Source organism: Danio aesculapii, chromosome 24 (genome assembly GCF_903798145.1).
Source record: "Danio aesculapii chromosome 24, fDanAes4.1, whole genome shotgun sequence".
In the NCBI taxonomy this organism is placed as follows: Eukaryota; Metazoa; Chordata; class Actinopteri; order Cypriniformes; family Danionidae; genus Danio; species Danio aesculapii.
Window position 1 is genome coordinate 24,041,372 of NC_079458.1, and position 17,942 is coordinate 24,059,313.

Here is a 17,942-nt window from a genome sequence, read left to right on the forward strand (position 1 = left end):
TCGGTTGCTCCAACAAGGAGGCCAAAGACCATGGCCTCTAGCGTCTGTTGCTAGAGCAACTTTTAGAGGTCAGAGGAGTGAGGTTTACCTGCACAGCACTTCACTACCTGGCCTCAACTACACTCACCCCCCTAAACCTCACTCCTATCCGGGTCACGGAACCAGTGTAACTCAGTGTAACCAGTGTAACTCTGCCGGTCTTACACCACCCAACCCACTCCAAGCTGACATTGAACCGGTGACTTTTTCCGGTGAATTGAATTGAATTTCTGCATGGGAGTCGGTTGCTCTACCAAGAGGACTAAAGACCATAGCCCTCGCCAGAACACCTTTAGAGGTCAGAGGAGTGAGGTTTACCACTTCACTAGCTGGCCTCCGCTACACTTACAATGAACTGTTTGCCAAGCTCACAATTAAATTTCACATTTGTAATGAAATTTCACAACAACTGACTTGTATATTTTGTTTCAATTAACATTTGAATCGTGAGTAAAAAAAAGGAAGCATTTTATCAGGTTGCCCAAGTTAATGTACATACGCACCTGAAGGGAACAAATTCACAACCCTAACCTCCTTTATTTCAGTTTCTGGAGGGCAAGACCAGACCTGCCATCAAGTCAATCAAACAATTAACTATGTGTTACACAATATCATCCTCTGAATAATGCTGCATCCATTCGCGCTGGTCAAGGTAACCTCTTTGTTTACAAGTTTGTGGGTGTAAGAATGATGGAGGCTGGAATTCATTTAAAATAATGAGGTCATACCTTAGAGTAGTGTACATCGTGTTCATTTCAGACAGAATAAAAAAAATTAATAAGATCATTTATCTTCAGGTGTAGGTAGTTCAATTAAAAGTAGAGATTTTGGATTTTATGTAAATATATTATGTATTCAGATTTGAGCACATTTCCCAGCCCAAGAGGATTCATTACAATAAAGCTGCAGAAACTGTCATAAAGAACACATGTCCGAGCCAAGCCCCTCCTCCATTGAAACATCAGTCTATAAGGATCAATGATTGGCTCCTTTACTAAAGGCGAGGCTCCCTTCCCTAGTGTATCCATATTGATCATTGCTTTTTTCCCCATTCAAAACTATATGAGTGACACATCTTGTGTATTCTATTGCATTGATCCCATGAGCCTACCTGAACACTGCTGGTGACCTGCTCACACCTGCAGCTTCTCCATGATAGACGTCCAATGTTCTCCAGCCTCTGGTGCTTGGACTGCAGCTCTGCACAAGAAGTTTGGCAAGAGGAGATATGGCTGTTCCCAACTGAGCCTGGTTTCTTTCAAGGTTTTTTCTTTCACTTTCATCAATTGGGGAAGATTTGTTCCTTACTACTGTCACCTCTGGCTTGCTTGGTTTGGGACTTGTGGAGCTGCGTGTCAAAGGATTTGCTCTTCAGTGTTTAGACTTTCAGCAGTGAAATTTAAACCACACTGAACTGAACTAAACAGAACTTCAACCCTGAAAACTGGACTGACACAGTTTCAATTTACTTAAACTTCAATGTTAAGCTGCTTTGACACAATCTACATTGTAAACGCGTACTAGAAAAAAAACACGAATGAATTGAATTGAATTGAAATGTTGTCTTTGTCCTTAGCTGGACTAGTTGCTTTGGAGCAGCTTAAATCAAATCATGACCAGCTTAGTCCAGCTACAGTAGGAATCAGCTTTAACCAGCTACAGTAAGACTCAGCTTAAACCAACTCAAACCAGCTTGCATGCTTCAAAGCATACCTAACCTATGCAGTTTTTATTTTTCATCTATTTATGACTAGATGACTTGTACAGACTAGTGCATCAAGAATCAGGTCAGTAGGCAAATGGAATATCACCCTGTAGCCCATAAATGGTTGTGTAACGAAGCTAAGCCGGGTTAGGTCAGGTCACTAACTTGATGAGAGCCTCCTGGGCAAATTAGGTTGCTGCTGTTAGTGGGGTTAGTGTGGTGCTTGTCCAGCAGTCTTTGTGCGTTTTCTTATGCCTTGTTATAGTGATGGCAACACTTTAAGAAACACTGTCCATTGGATGAGATGTTATACCATGGTCATAACTTTGTGGTCATTTTTAAAAAAAAATCCCATAGCATAGGGGTGTGATCAATGTGATAAGGGATTGCCTTAATCAACCATTATAATTCATTGTTTCTTATAACCCCCATCTATTGAATTCATTCATCCAAAAGTAAGTGGTCTGCAGCAGTTTGAATGCATTCTACCACATAAGCATTTAAAACACGAAAGCATTGCATTTAAAGGTTTCAATTACCTCTGGAAGTGGTCAAAAGTGTATCATTTAAAAATATTTCAGACCATGTTTACACCAGTATGTTACTCATCTTAACACCAGGTATAAACATGGTACATTTGCATTTATTCATTAAGCAGATGCTTCAGAAGCACTTGACATCACAAGAAAACTAACATGTAGATGCTCTGACAGGTCTGTTAGTTTAACATTGTGTATTTTTTAAACAAAGCAAAGTTGAACGACAAACAGATTTTATTTGGTATTTTTTGAATGTCAGCATTACACTTGGACAAGTTGCTATAAACCAACGTGGTTTAGTATGTTTCTCTCATTAGTACCATCAAAGTTGGCTGATTGTTTGCAATGTTCATGGCCTTTATGGTGTCAGGCTATCACTTGGTTAATGAGGTACAGTTCATGGGTTTTCTCTAGTTAATGGTCCTCATGTTCAGCTTTTACACATCTGACATTAGATTACCTTTCACACATTCGACATTACATAACACTTGCTGACTTTATTTTTGTGTTTAATTTAACGTGACCTTTTTTATTCCAAGTGATATAGTTTACAGATCTCAATTCTTCAGTATGAGATAAAATGTCTCACTTACTCACCAGCTCAGTTCGGCTGTAATTAAAGCTTTATTTGGTCATTAAATAACAACAGATTTTGTCTGGCTCGTGTGCATGTCGAAGGTCATTAAATAAAGATTTTATAAGAAATAAAGTAATTTAGGGGTGCGCCATATATTCTAAACAGCACATCATTGACAGCTAAAATGTTAATCAATCAACATTTCAGCATTGTATTTTAATAATTTTGGAAAGATTATGTGATACAGAGAACTTGGGCTGCTAAAGAAAAACACCTTTTCCATTACAGGAATTCATTTATTAAATATATTGAAATAGAAACTGTTATCATAATTAAATCATAATGATAATTTGCAGTTTAAGGTTTTTACTAATGATCAAACTAATTCAGTTCATCCACGTTACAACAATATACTTTAAAAACTAAATGCAGTAATTACATTTATTTTAAATCCTGATAAGTCTTGTGTTGTTGCCCTGGTATATTTTTGGCAATAGCCAAAATACATTGTATGGGTCAAAATTATAATCAGTGTTGCCAGATATAGCTGACTTTTTCTAGCCTAAAAGCTGTCCAAAACCCGCTGAAATGCACAAAAAAGCCACAAAAATTTGATTAATATTTTACTTAATTTTAATTTATTTAAATTTATTAATTAACTTACTCCCTTTAACTGTCATAATTTTTAACCATACAGCAACCAACACCAGCAGTCACCACAACATAACCGGATCACATCGAAACACTGTCCTACTCTCGCCCACACTCTACACTTAATGTTGTGTAGATTAAACTACCTATATGTTTTACTTTCAAAATGGGCTATAAATTTATCCCATTTGGCATTTTAAATTCGTTTGAACATAATTAGGTGCTGCTTGTCAATCAGACAACGCTTCTATGTTTGTTCTTGCTGTCAGTTGCAGGAAAAATTATCAATAGGTGTTGTGATAAACCTCTGTGAGTTACGAAGGGGAGTCAGATTTTGATACAACGTTCCTTCACCTCCTCTTGCAGGTGGGCTCATACGGTTTGTGCTATTCACTAGACACCACTAACTGAATGGAGTAGGAGCACACAGTTATGTTTTGTTAAATAAGTTGCATATAAAATTTAAGTTTCAAAACTGGCCAAATTTTATCAACCTGCCTATACCATTTTTTACGCGCACAATCTAATTCAAAACCACCCAATTGGGTGGGAAACCAACCAATCTGGCAACAGATCTGATTATAATTGTTTTATTTTAGACCAAAAATTATTACATTATTAAGTAAATATCTCAGTAAAAAATTGAGCAAAACTCAGTTTATTTATTAGTAATTTAGTAACTTATTTTGGACAACTTTTAAGGCAATTTGTCAGTGTTTTGATTTTTTTTTTAACTCTCAGGTTTCACATATTCAAATAGCTGTTTCTCTGCCAAATATTACCATATCCAAACAAAGAATACATCAATGTAAAGCTTATTCATCACATTTGAGTTCTCAGTTGTACTCTTATTACTGGTTTTGTGGTCCATGGTCAAATGTCTTGGCATTTTATCTATGCTGGCATATAATATATCTTCTGTATGTGACATATATGAGCAATTCCATGCAAATGTCAACCTTGACATGAAACAAAAAGTGTTCGCCAAAATATCAAAACCGTTTCTGCATTTTTTGTGTAGGCAAGTATTTTACAGTGCTTTAAAAATACTCAAAAATATCTCTGTTAACAATTTTAAAGTATTATATTTGATTTACCAAAACACACAAGAGCCAATTACACATCTGTCACATCCATAACGGAGAGATGTCACATCCATAACCAAGCTTTTCCTCATGAAAGCAAAAAACGTTAAATAAAATAAAATAAATGTTTTTTGTTCTATAGAGAGCCAACTCTTATCCTTTTGATTAGCATTATTTATTTTGGGTTGAGCAGTTTAATTTACAGAACTTCTACAAAGTATGTTGCATACTGTAAACTCACAGACATTTTCGGTTCTCCTCCATAACGCATGTTTATTTTCCTTATTTGAAATATAAAAAATGTTTACAGATTGATATTTTTCTGATCTCATAACTCTGTGGTTAGCTGTTTTGGAAAATATAAACAGATGTTTAATATTATGTTAACATATACTTTCTCTGTGAATTTATGTTTTGAGATTATACTGCAAATGTCACATCCCTAACGCTGGAATTGCTCATATTTGTGTATCTTTGCTGTGTTTTTTATGTTTAGGTTATTTTTTAAGAACCAGAGCGTCCCCCATCCAGCGCTCGTTCCAGGGCTGCATGCAACTTATTCAGGTGGATGATCAGCTGGCGGACCTGACCGCAGTGGAGCAGGGAAGGATTGGAGCCTTCGAAAACGTCAGCCTCGACATGTGTGCCATCATTGACAGGTCAGAGCCAACCCTTCCTCACTTTCAGCAAACACTGGCTGAGACACTGATTATCAGGTGCAGCAGACTGAGACTATGGCTTTATCCCCACCGGCGGCATCTGCCCCGGGGCCCGGATCCGTCACACTCTGCCTGCTCTCCCTAGAGCTCACCTTATTCATTCCTCCACTTCAATGGCAAATGAGGAGTTTAATCACAGAACAGATGCCATGCCAAAGCCGAGACCCGCTCTTGGTTGTTATCTATAGATTGATTTTACATAGTTTCACTCTACAAGGCTTAGGGTTTTTTGTTTGGGTGCCACATTGTTGTCGATACAACAGAGTCAAATTGAGTTTTATTGATGAACAAAACACAGAGGACAGCTAACATTTAGCTAACATTTGTCAAATAAATTCTGTATATAATTGTAATATGTACTGCTTTCATACTGTTAATATTCAGTTTTCGGTAGTAGAAACTCAACCTAGAGGAATAGGTTTTTAAAGACTGACCTACTGTAGTGAGACCTACAGTATTTTTTAACTGATTTCATATATTTTTTTTTGTTGGCCTCTTATTTTAAAACAATCATTTTAAACAGCAGAATGTGTGTTGGAAACTAAAGTAGACATGATGTTGATAACAGTCAACAAATTGTATTTCTAAAATGCATAAGTTTTGCCATGGTTACACCTTCCATCCACACTATCTCGGAGTTTTTGAGCCCCGAAAATAGAGCATTTTGAAATGGCTGAAGAGCCTGTTTTCATTTTAAAACACTGCTGCTCTGAAAACGGAGTCTGATCTGATTGTGGCTGTTTCGTCAATATGAAGTGCACAAAGTTCAGTCTTGCACCCTTTCCTTAAGTAAGACTTTGCACGATTGATATGGAAAACTAACTCCCGAGGACATGTCGGGTAAATCTTCAGAGGGAACAGTGTACTTGATAACATCATTTACATCACCCTGGCTATGTTGTTTCAATATCTTAACAATAAAATAAAAAAATGATATAAGGAACTGCCTATTTTCATTTTGATATTAGTAACTTAACAGACACCAAAACTGTTGAGGCATCGTGTAGCTGCATATTTATATGATCGTCATCTTTACTGTATGCATATTTATAACAAAATGGAGCCTACATCATAACTGTCTTTCATTTTCATTGAAACATATGAAACATACCCTGTCTCTTTCGCTGAATATAATTTTTAAAAATCAATAATGGCCATTATAAAAGTATAACATACAATAAGTTTATACAAGACAGGATATAATGACAAGCAATCAGTCAAATGTGCAGAATCAGTGTACATGGTTACATTAATATATTAACTTATCTTTGCGCTCAGACAAAACACGTTACCTGAGAACAAGTAATAGATTCAAAAGACCAAAAAGTCGTTAGATAGAGACAACATGAATTAAATATCACATTTAAGAACTATAATGAGATGAGATCCAGTGGTAGATCCTTGATGAACTGTCCGACGTGCGCTGCTCTCACCTGGGGAGCTGTGCTCAAAGCACCGGCTCTCTGCCTGGAGCTCAGACTCGGGCATATGCTGCAGCGCATGCCAGAGTGTGTGTGCGGTCACGTGATGTGCATTTTCAGCGGTGTAGTGTGGACGACGATATTTTCAGAAACGCTAGGTGAAACGCGATGTGGATCATTTTCATTTTAAAACGCTGCTTTAAAATTAAAACATATTAGTGAAAACAAGGTCTTAGTAGTACTACACTTGCTGATAACCAATTAATCAGACAATAGTTTCTAAATTTGGAGCAAAGATCTAGTTTAATCTTTCTTTGTTTTGATTTTGTGCTACGCTAGCATGCTAGGTAGCCCTGATACACCTGTTAAATGTAGCTGTTTTAATAATAGACCTTTCAAAATTAGCTGATGATGCTTTATGACTAGCTGATAATTTTATGTAAAAGGTAAAGATTTTTTAATGAGGGCATTTAATACAAAGGCAGAGAAACTGAATTAAAGAGTTTGATCAAACAAACGAGGGATCAAACTTTAAATATACTCCGGTCAGTAAACAATAATAATTAGAAGCATATCTTGGCTGGAGAGGTGTATGTGTGTGTGTGTGTGTGTGTGTGTGTGTGCGTGTGTGCGTGTGTGTGTGTGTGTGTGTGTGTGTGTGTGTGTGTGTACTGTATGTGTGTGTGCAGGGCAGACAGACTGTCATTAGGGTTGTTTTTATTACAAAACAATACAGACAATAGACTGAATGAATGAATGCCTGTAAGATGTGAATAAACATCATTGTCAGCAAACAATCATCATTTACGAGTCTGTAAATAAAATCACATGCATTTTTAGAGATGTCATCTTTGAAATAAAACATACTGTTTTTACATTTTAGTGGCATTTTAGCAAGACTTTTTATTTCATAATAAGATAAGAATAGGGGTTGCTCAATAGCTTTGTTACAATTTTGATTAAAGTTTTTGATCCACTTCAGATGTTGACTACTGTATACAAATACATGTCTAATGATTTCACAATATGTTTGAACCCTTCTTGTAAATAAACACATTAAGCTACTTTACTGTATTGTCAAATACTTAAGCAACATTTACTCTCTACAACTTTCTTTTAAGTAAAAATAAATTGCTGCAAAAATTAGGTTGGTTTTATTTAAATGAGGTGTCATTTAAAACTTATTTTTTACCCTCATTACCTATTACAAATGTAGTTAGTTAAAGATTACATGTACAACTTTTAAAAAACATTAGAGAAGTAAAGAGTAAGGCCCAATCCCAATTCTATTTTTTTATCCCCTTGGCCCTTGAAACAGAATGTGAAGGGGAAGGGCTTCAAAATGTACCCCTAAGAAATGGGACAGCACTACAACACCTGCACACGTCATCATATGTCACCGCAAGCTCTTCATATGAGATCAACGTTCACGACAGCTGTAGTTATTCCAGTTGCGTTATTTTTTGGTATTTGTCTTCAGGAAATAGGCATATATCATGTTATCATACCGATATAATGTGGCAATAAGATCGTAATTGTACTGTGCATTTACACTGTGGCAATATTCATCCATGTAAACACATGAAAACAACATTAACATTATTCCAGACACTGTAAAAAGGTCATTCCCAGCCACTAAACCTTTCTGACAGGGGATTCCAGTGTCACCGAGTGACAGATGTGAAAGTATGTTTTATTTTATTTTTTAAAGCATGACGGTAAAACATGAACGGTGTTATGAATGTATTAAAGTATATGTTTGTTTGTTGTAAAAATTCGTAATAAGGACCAAAAAAAAATACAAATTTGTGCATCTCCTGACTTCCGTGTGCAGTCATGCTGCCGTTGTAGCTGGTGTATTCTGGAAAATTTTCATACCCCTTGGTTTTGAGTGTTGTCCTGAGAAATCTCAAATCTAGCCCTTCCCCTTAGCCCTACTCCTTCATACTAAAGAGAATGTGGACGAAGGGGAAGGGCTAAGGGGCAGAGTTGAGATTGGGCCTAAATGTTGCTTACTGTATATATTTGACAATTCAGTAAAGTAACCAAAAATGTGCTTATTTACTGTAACTAATTACATTTCGAAACTCCGATACTTTACACCACTGCTGGAGTTTCTCTACTTCCTTGAAAAAAAAAGGAAATATATTGTTTCTATAGATGTGATGACTTGAAATAATAGTTTTGCATTTCCATCCTTTTTAGCTTTAGATTTTAGTTTCTCGCTTTAAAGTTAAGTACAGGCTTTTTCTTTTTTTTTTTTTTACAAGATTTTGAAATACTGCTGCAAAATAAACTTTATAATATGATTCATCTTGTGGAATTTTTTTTTTACTTAAAATATCTTAATGGGAAAAATAAGTGAAAAATAAAATACTTCCAGGACCAATATTGCAGAAAAAAATGTGAGTGGGCACTAATGCACTTTATGAAATACAGACATGGGCATATTTCAAAACAGGAATAATAAAATAACAAGTACACGTGTACAACAAGACTGTACAAAAACTTAAAACATAAAAGCTGAATGAGCATAAAACCTGCTAAGCCTTTAAAGGGTGTACAATAAAATCTAAAAATAAATTACTACTTGACTTTAAGAAGCTGAATCCTTAATATTCTCATGAATTCATGTCTCATAACAAAGGCAGAAAGGCTTTCAAACAGATGTGAGGGCTAATATATTCATCCATTGTGCAAGAAAACAGTAATTTGCCTTCAAATTACAGACAATTTAGGGTCAAGCAGCTTGCTTTTAATCACAACTAATCATATTTGTCTTGGTAGTAATTTAACACCAACCTGACCCACCGAATGGTTAAACTGAATCATCTGTTCGTTGATTATATAATTGCATTTTTTGTTGTTGCTGTTGTTTTTTAGCATAAGCATCATTGCACATCTGGGGGCTGATCTGGTGTTGGTATGCTAATTTCTTCATGCATCTTGTTTGATGGTAATTAAACTCTATTGAGATGAAAGAAGCATAACCGCAGACTTCTATAGGATGACTGAAATATCTTGTAATTCTGCATATTTACCAAAGATTTTCACAAGTTTGTAGAATATGTATTAGTTAAAGCAATTAGTTTTTCATTAACCGACATCAGTTTAACCTGTTGATTATTTTCAGCAGACATTTCCCTCTGTGTCTCATCAGTTTTAATTATATTATATTTATCTATTGTGTGCATAAATGTAGAAGTTAAAAATGTTTGTCTGGTTTACATGGCAAAACAATTGTAAAGCAACACAGAAGCTGCAACCAAGGCGAATGAGTGAATGAGTGAATGAATGAATGAATGAATGAATGAATGAATGAATGAATGAATGAATGAATGAATGAATGAATTTGTTCGTTCATTCATTCATTCAAGGGTGTGCACGGGTTTTTAATTTGATATAATTTTTGATTATGCAATGTATGGTTGTATGCTAAAGTTTGCCTCAATTAAATCTGCGAATATCAACATTCAATTCAATTCAATTCAATTCACCTTTATTTGTATAGCGCTTTTACAATGTAGATTGTGTCAAAGCAGCTTCACATAAAAGATCATAGTAAATTGAAACAGTGTAGTTCATTTTTTAAAGTTTAAGTTCAGTTCAGTTTAGCTCAGTTTTAATAATCACTACTGAGAGTCCAAACACTGAAGAGTAAATCCATCAATGTGCAGTTCCACAGATCCCGAACCATGCAAGCTAGTGGTGACAGCAGCGGGGAAAAAAACTTCACCAATTGGCAAAGGTGAAGAAAAAACCTAGAGAGAACCAGGCTCAGATGGGCACGACCATTTCTCCACTGGCCAAACGTTTTATGCAGAGCTGCAGTATAGTTTGATGATTAAAATGCTGTGTAGTTTATGAAATCAATGAAATCCTGCTAGATTTGACAAAATGCTGCTTTGTTTACAGCAGGAACCAAGGCAACACCATTATTTCTGCAGTTCAATAGGTGCCAACCTGATGAATTAGCTAGATTTCATAGATTTTTATTCAGTATGTGAATAATGTTTTAGTTTTGGATTAATTTCTTATGTTAATATTTAGTAAAATCTCGCCAGTGTTTCCAGTTGAAAAGTGGTTATATGGTCTTAAAATGTATGGAAAGAGTCTTAAAAAAGGTCTTAAAAAGTATTGAAATTCACATTCTGATTCCTGTATATACTCTGCATTCATTCATTCATTCATTCATTCTGTCTTTATAATTTTCTGTGACTTTGATTACTTGTCTTACAATTTTGTATGATCTCAATTGTTCTCATTTGGTTTTTCATAATGTCTCACAATTTAGATTTTTTTCCCCTCATAATTTTTACTTTAAAAAACATTCAAAAATGTGAGTTAATTATAACAATTCTGATAAACTAAATAAACTCACATTTTCACAAATAAATAAAGTAAATGTGTGCCTATGCAAGTTTCTAGGCTTTCTTGCAATTTTGAGTTCATTTCTTACCATTCTGTCTTGCTATTTGGGGGAAATTCTGAGATATACATTCAAAATTGTGAGAATTAAATAAAAATACCAAATGTTATATTGTATAATTGTCAGAAATCATAGATATTTACATTAGATGTTGCCTACCCTGTTGTTGTCTATTGGAAGAAATGCGTTAATAGGGCTGCCATTTTAGTACAGGGTAGCACTCCTTTGAAATGAATGTGGGACCAAGGTGTAGTGGAGGACTGGCCATCCGGACCCATAGAGATGTACACTTTTAGAAATATCGGTACGCGAGCTGTCACTGGGGTGGTAGCTTTTCAAAAGGTACACATTTGGACTTGAAGGGTCTATATTGGTACCTCAAAAGAATATATTAGCACCTAAAAATTTTAAGAGGAACACTTTTGTACTTTTTAGGTACTAATATGTACCCTTGAGGTATTAATATGGACCTTTAAGGCACAAATTTGTACCTTTTGAAAAGGTACCACCCCAATGACAGCTCGCGTACCTTCATTTCTGAGTGTGTAAACAAGTATACATATATCCAGTTTTCCAGGTGTTAGTATGCGTTTTTTTTTTTTAATTTCCGAAAATTGCAATTTTATGTAATCTTTCTACAACGATGGATAAGTGACCGCATGGGCATTGCTGACAAAGAGCATGTGTTTGTGTGTATGGAAAGTATTATCCTCCCTCCCTGTTATATGTGATCTAATGCGTGTCCTTGAAACACAACCCCCCTCCTGCTTTCACTTCTCATTCTATCGGAAGGAGCGATTTGTTTGTGAATGAATCTCCATTGTGAACGACTCATGTGAATCATCGATATTCCTGCGTCTCAATGTGCATATCCACCTTTCTGTTCTTAATGGTATATAACATTTGTAATATTTGATCATTTTGGGCGGAAAGTATGCACATTGAGGCGCCGGCACTGTTATTAGTAGGGCCAGATGGAATCTGCGGACGCTTTTTGCTATTTCTGCGGAGAATTTTGATAAAAATCTGCGGATTTGTGCGGAATTATTTTGGGAGTATCATAACTAAAACCTTAATATGTCAAATAAAAAAATTATATATTTTTAACTTGTATTTAATGTTTAAAATGCAAATCCAATTAGATTAAAATTATTTGGTAAACAAAGCAAGTCTATCATATAAGATATCTACTAAAAAAACGAAAATACTACTGTACAAACTGCATTGTACATAAATCAGATAAACATTTTCTTATTAGTCAATAATATTACTGTAGTTCATTTAAAAACTGCATAAATTTAGATTTAAACACATTTACTCAAGTAAATAAATATACTCAATGATGGGCTAGATATCTGCTGAAAATCTGCAGAATTCTGCGCGCTCAGATTCTATGTGGGCCTAGTTATCAGGCACCCCTATAAGTTACTTCAAAAACTAGCCGTTACTTCACTTAGCCTCTAAAATACACGTTTCTGGCAGCGCAGCGTCTTGTTGTCATATTTTATTTACATTGTTTGCTGATTTTATTCAACAGAACTAGCAAAAGCCTAGAATTTAATGCAAATTGGTGCTACTTTGCCTTTAGCAAAAAAGTTTGTAACATACAAAAACTTAAAAAAATAAATAAATAAATTACTTACCTATGAAATGTTATGTATTTTCTTTGTTTGCTTGTTACCACACCCGTACGCAGTGCAAAAGTTCAGCATCTACAGATTGGCTTTAGTCTTGACTAAGTGTAGTTGAATGACATTTGTCCTGGGAGCACTGTACAAACTTGCTGGCGCTACTGACACATGCTCAGGGTCCGTATTCGATATCTAGTGTACAGTGTATATCTATGGTCAGAAATAAAGACATAATTAGGATATAAAATTTGAGATTTACATACAAATAAGATCACAGAGTAAACAAACTGTAAAAAAAAATTTTGGTTACAATATAAACTACCAACAGCAGGTTTATACATCAATATTCCGCAATACTGTGTTGCAATTGTGAGAATAAAGTCTGAAAAGTAAACCGCTGTAAACTTGCAGTTAAATCACAACTCTAGTCACTAATCACAAGACCAGACTGTGAGTAATTTGCAATTGCAAGAAAATTCTGAAATATCAGAGAGAAAAATAAATAACTAAGTTAAAATTTTGGTTGAATTCATTTATTATTATTATTATTATTATTATTATTATTATTATTATTATTATTATTATTATTATTATTAATTTAATAAGGAATGCCTGTTATTATACATCATTTCCTTTTCTCACAAGATTTTTCTCACAATTGCTTTTAAAAAATCAATGATTAAAGAGACTCCCACGTTCACTTTTGGACACTTTTCACAGACTAGATAATGCATTTCCACAACTATAAAAATGCAAAGCCTGTCAGTTATTTTAATTAGAATTTTTAATAACTATTTTAGATTTATAATTGTATATCTTATCTATATTGTTTTGGCAATTGAAAACTAGTTAATGCTACTGTATAACTACAGAACTGACCCAACTATAACGACTAATACTTTTAAAAACCCTGGAAAGGTCAGTTATTAAATGACCATTTGCTTGCTTTGTGTTTATTTGCTCTTTTACACTTATATATGAACAGTTCAGTTGTGTTGCTCCTCAATATTAAAGACCCACACATCCTCCATTGTTTATCTTCCATTAGATTCCTTACAGCTCAGTTAGAAGCTAAAACTCTGCTTTAATTGTCTGTAAAGATGCATTGTTCCTTAATGCGTCTCATTAGCCTTATAGCTCAGGGCTAAGTACAATCTCCACATGATTTAAACACAAGCTCAGTTCATTCTGCCATTTAAATTCACATCTCGTTCGCTCACTATATTTAGATGAACCCCCCATATCTGCACTGTTTATTTAGGTTTTGGAGAAACTGCAATACAGTCAGTTGTAAGTCCCCAGAGGTGAATCCTTTGCTTTATTAGATCAGCCGAGATACCGACTCGCTTTTGCTCGCTCTCCCGAATGGGGTGAACTGTAATAATAAAGGAGGAAAGAGACTGTTGAACGCTCTCTGTGTGTGTGAGTTTTTTTTTCGCCAGCGTAATGATGCTTCTCTGGCAAAGCTCCACAGTGAGGAGCAAACTCATTATGTGGGATGGGAAGGGGGGCTGTCGCTCGCCACGCCATTGATTTTATGTTCGCTTTCATCAGGCCAGGTGATGCACTATCAATCTCCTTTACCAAACGTAGCCCCCTGTTTGACATGTAAAAGAATATTCCATGTCCTCCCACCAAGAAGACACTAAAACACACGACCTTGTGGTTTAAAACAGATCAAATTACTTTCTACAGTATGCTTTTTTATATATACAATAAAGTCAGAATTGTGTTTTAGGTTGGTTTTTCGGCATTAAGTTTCTATCTTGAGTTCTGAGTTTAATTTATTTTTTACAAATCAGATTTTTTTAACAGAATTATGACATAAATGCAGAGCCATGAGGGGGAAGTAAGCATATATTATAAAAAAGAACAACAAAACACATGGCAATTTGTAACTTTTTAATTTAGTTTCTAATTCAAATAGATTTTGTACAATCTTATTGTTACACTTTATTACGATTTGCTCACCTACCAATGATGGTGAGTTTTAGGGGTGGGAATTGGGGAGATGCCCTCTTTAAAAAAATAAATAAATAAATACAACTTTTATTATGAATAAAAGTGCATTTGTGATGCAGAGTGCTATGGTTCGAGTTCGTAGCTGTGCATTTATATATATCTTGTGTTGCTCTGCAATAACACTTCTGAAGAGCTAGCTGGCAGTAGGCTTTTATGTTACTCTGTGTCGAGTTTTTTCGTTTGTTTGTTTTTCTGAATGTTACCTTACAAGTAGCTAAAACTCATGTATTCAGAGGCAGGAAATGGCAGACGTGCAACCACTTTAATGATAAGGTAAACACAAAACAAAACTTTCCATCTGGAAACTTTTTCATCTTTTCACGTTACTCGACACTTGTAAACACTCTCAGCACTGCCCACACTTATCACAGCTACCAAGCTGACCAATCACAGAGCTTACGCTACACGTCGTTGCGACGTGTAGTTAAATTTTTTGAGAGGTGCGCATCAGCATCAGCATCAGCATCAGAAGTATAAATCAGCCTTAAGGTTCTGCAAAAGAGTTTCTGTCATGAACACTCTTGGGATTTAGTATGTTGATGTATTTGGTCTTGGTGGTATAGATCTGCTACGCTGCTGCTGCTGCTGCTGCTGCTTTGATTATTATGGCAGAGCAAGTACCGAGACCTGCTATTGCCAGTATATACACAGATGTGCCGTCTGAGAATATAACAAGCTGCTGCTGCCAACAAAATATATATGTAATCCCCGCAGCAGATCTAAACACAGGTGGAGCTGGGATGGAGGAGGGTCTCCGAAAACACGCAGCAGCTTAACAGCATAAAATGACGCGAAGCATTTAAACTAATGAGAAGCAAGCTCATTGGCTGCCGAGGTGACAGCAAACAATCTCCTGTGCCATGTAGTTAATGACACAGGATCAGATTAGGTGAACCTATTAACCTGTGTGCGCATAGAGTTTATGGCAGAAGTTTCACTAACAGCAATGTAAAAACAGGATAAAACTAGTCTAAAAGCTCAAAACCACCCAAATAAATACAGGGTCATTGTCAATTTTAGGCAGTCGTTAAAAAGGAAAAAGAAAAAAAGAAGAGCATACATTTAACATCAGCCAATGCAAAACTTATTTATTTAAAACAGCAACTCAGGACAATCGAAAAAAAATTCTGTGTGGAGTTTGCATGTTCGCCCAGTGTCTGCATAGGTTTTCTTTCGGTGCTCCAGTTTTCCCCACAATCCAAAGATATACGAAAAAAAAGGTGAATTTTATATACTAAATTGGCAATAGTGTGTGAATGGAAGATTTTCTGGGTGTTTCCCAGCACTGAAAGTACAACCCAGTCAAGCATCCACCGGTAAAACATTGGCCAGAATAATTGGCGGTTCATTCTGCTGTGGCAAACTCTGATAAAGCAGTAAATAAACAGATGGAAAGTGAGTGTGTGTTGTATTGTCTACATTGTGTTGTCTACATTTATGTATTGTATACATACTTATTTAGATTTCCTCATGAATTCAGGCTGGTATTTCTTGCTATTCCAATAACATTTTTATAATTGGTATTTTTTTGGCTTTCTTGCAATTCTGTTTTTTTTTTTTATTTTATTTTTTATAATTGCAAGAAATAAAGACAATATTATATAAGATTTAGGACAAAAGATGTCTAATTTATCATCAAAATTCTGATATATCAACTAAGAAATCTAAGATATAAATGCAGAACTGTGAGGAGAAAAGGTAACAGTACCAATGTCTCACTGTCTTATAACTTGCCTATCATTAAGATGGCTTTTTATTAGCACTTACAAAGTACATATTCTGTATGATCTTATTCCACAATCCTAATCCTACCCAATACTTATACTCATCTACTACAGTAAATTAATAACTATCAATAAGCAGCAAATTAGGAGTTTATTAAGCTAAAAAAAAGTCATAGTTAATGGCTTGTTAATGGCAATGATTGTACCTTAAAATAAAGTGTGACAGAAATAAGCATATGCGAGAATGAACTTATGATATTGTATAAATTCAAATGAACAAAGTCAGTTAATTTATGAAAAATAATGTAAATATATAGTGTAATATAACAAATTTGTACATGGTCAGGCCTATAGCCAGAGGGGGTTCGGCAGGTTTGGAAGACTCACTGACAAATGTCCAGAATTTGTTTATACATGACTTCATTTGCCCTATTTTGACAGCTATGCCATCTTAAATAGTAAAAATATCCTATCGAATCCTGTTGCGACTTCAGTTATTCAGTTTTGGCCAATGCAAACAATTATTTTTCATGAGTTCAACATCCAGCTGTGCAAGAAAATATCTGACATAATTAAAGTCATATTTTGCTACTGTATTGTTTTTAAATAGAGAAAACATTTGACAAGTAACTGTTATTCTAAATCTTGGACCTTATTCTTGAAAGAAAACATGACCAATAAAAAAGCACTTTTAGAAGAGAGGCTAAAAAATTGTGAAGCTCTAAATTATTATTATTATTATTATTATTATTATTATTATTATTATTAATATTATTATTATTATTATGTTGTTGTTGTTGTTGTTGTTGTTGTTGTTGTTGTTGTTGTTGTTGTTGTTGTTGTTATGTTTTCATTTTTTATCATTCAAATGGCCAAATTCTGACTGAGGAAAGTTAAATGTGCTGGCCATTTGCCTAATAAATTACAATAGGCTACAGTTTTTAATTAAAAAAATGTCTAGTGATATATGATTTAATACATTTATATTTAAAAAAATAAATATTTCTTTATTCTCAATATTAAGGAAATATTTTGCTACATCAAAAAGTGTGGTTATGATGACTATCCAACAAGCTAATTCAGCTGAAAATACTGCTTACAATGTCACTATTTGGAGCATTTAAATCTCATTAATAAATAGAAAATGAGGCGAATAGCTGCCACTTTTAAGGTCCACTTTTTAAGAAAAAAAGAGAACCACTGCTTTTACCAGGCTGGTTACAGGCCTGATCGTAATTGTGAAATACAGTGTTGCACTTTTGCGAGAGAAAAAAAGTCTGAAATGTATTCCATGTCCTCCCACAAGGAAGACATTAAAACATGTGACCTTGCGGTTTGATACAGCTCAAATCACATCCTCTCCTCTTTTTTCCTCTCGTTTTCTCACCCCTACAGTATTT

General features: G+C 34.9%; 1 protein-coding gene across 1 annotated transcript in view; it reads left to right on the forward strand.

Moving 5' to 3' along the window:
- The window catches only part of cntnap2a (contactin associated protein 2a), a 765,137-nt gene that overhangs the window by 400,394 nt on the left and 346,801 nt on the right, over positions 1-17,942 (forward strand). The window contains exon 10 of the mRNA XM_056451014.1: positions 5,093-5,255. Coding sequence (XP_056306989.1) covers positions 5,093-5,255 — 163 coding nt within the window. The remainder of the gene's footprint in view (positions 1-5,092; positions 5,256-17,942) is intronic.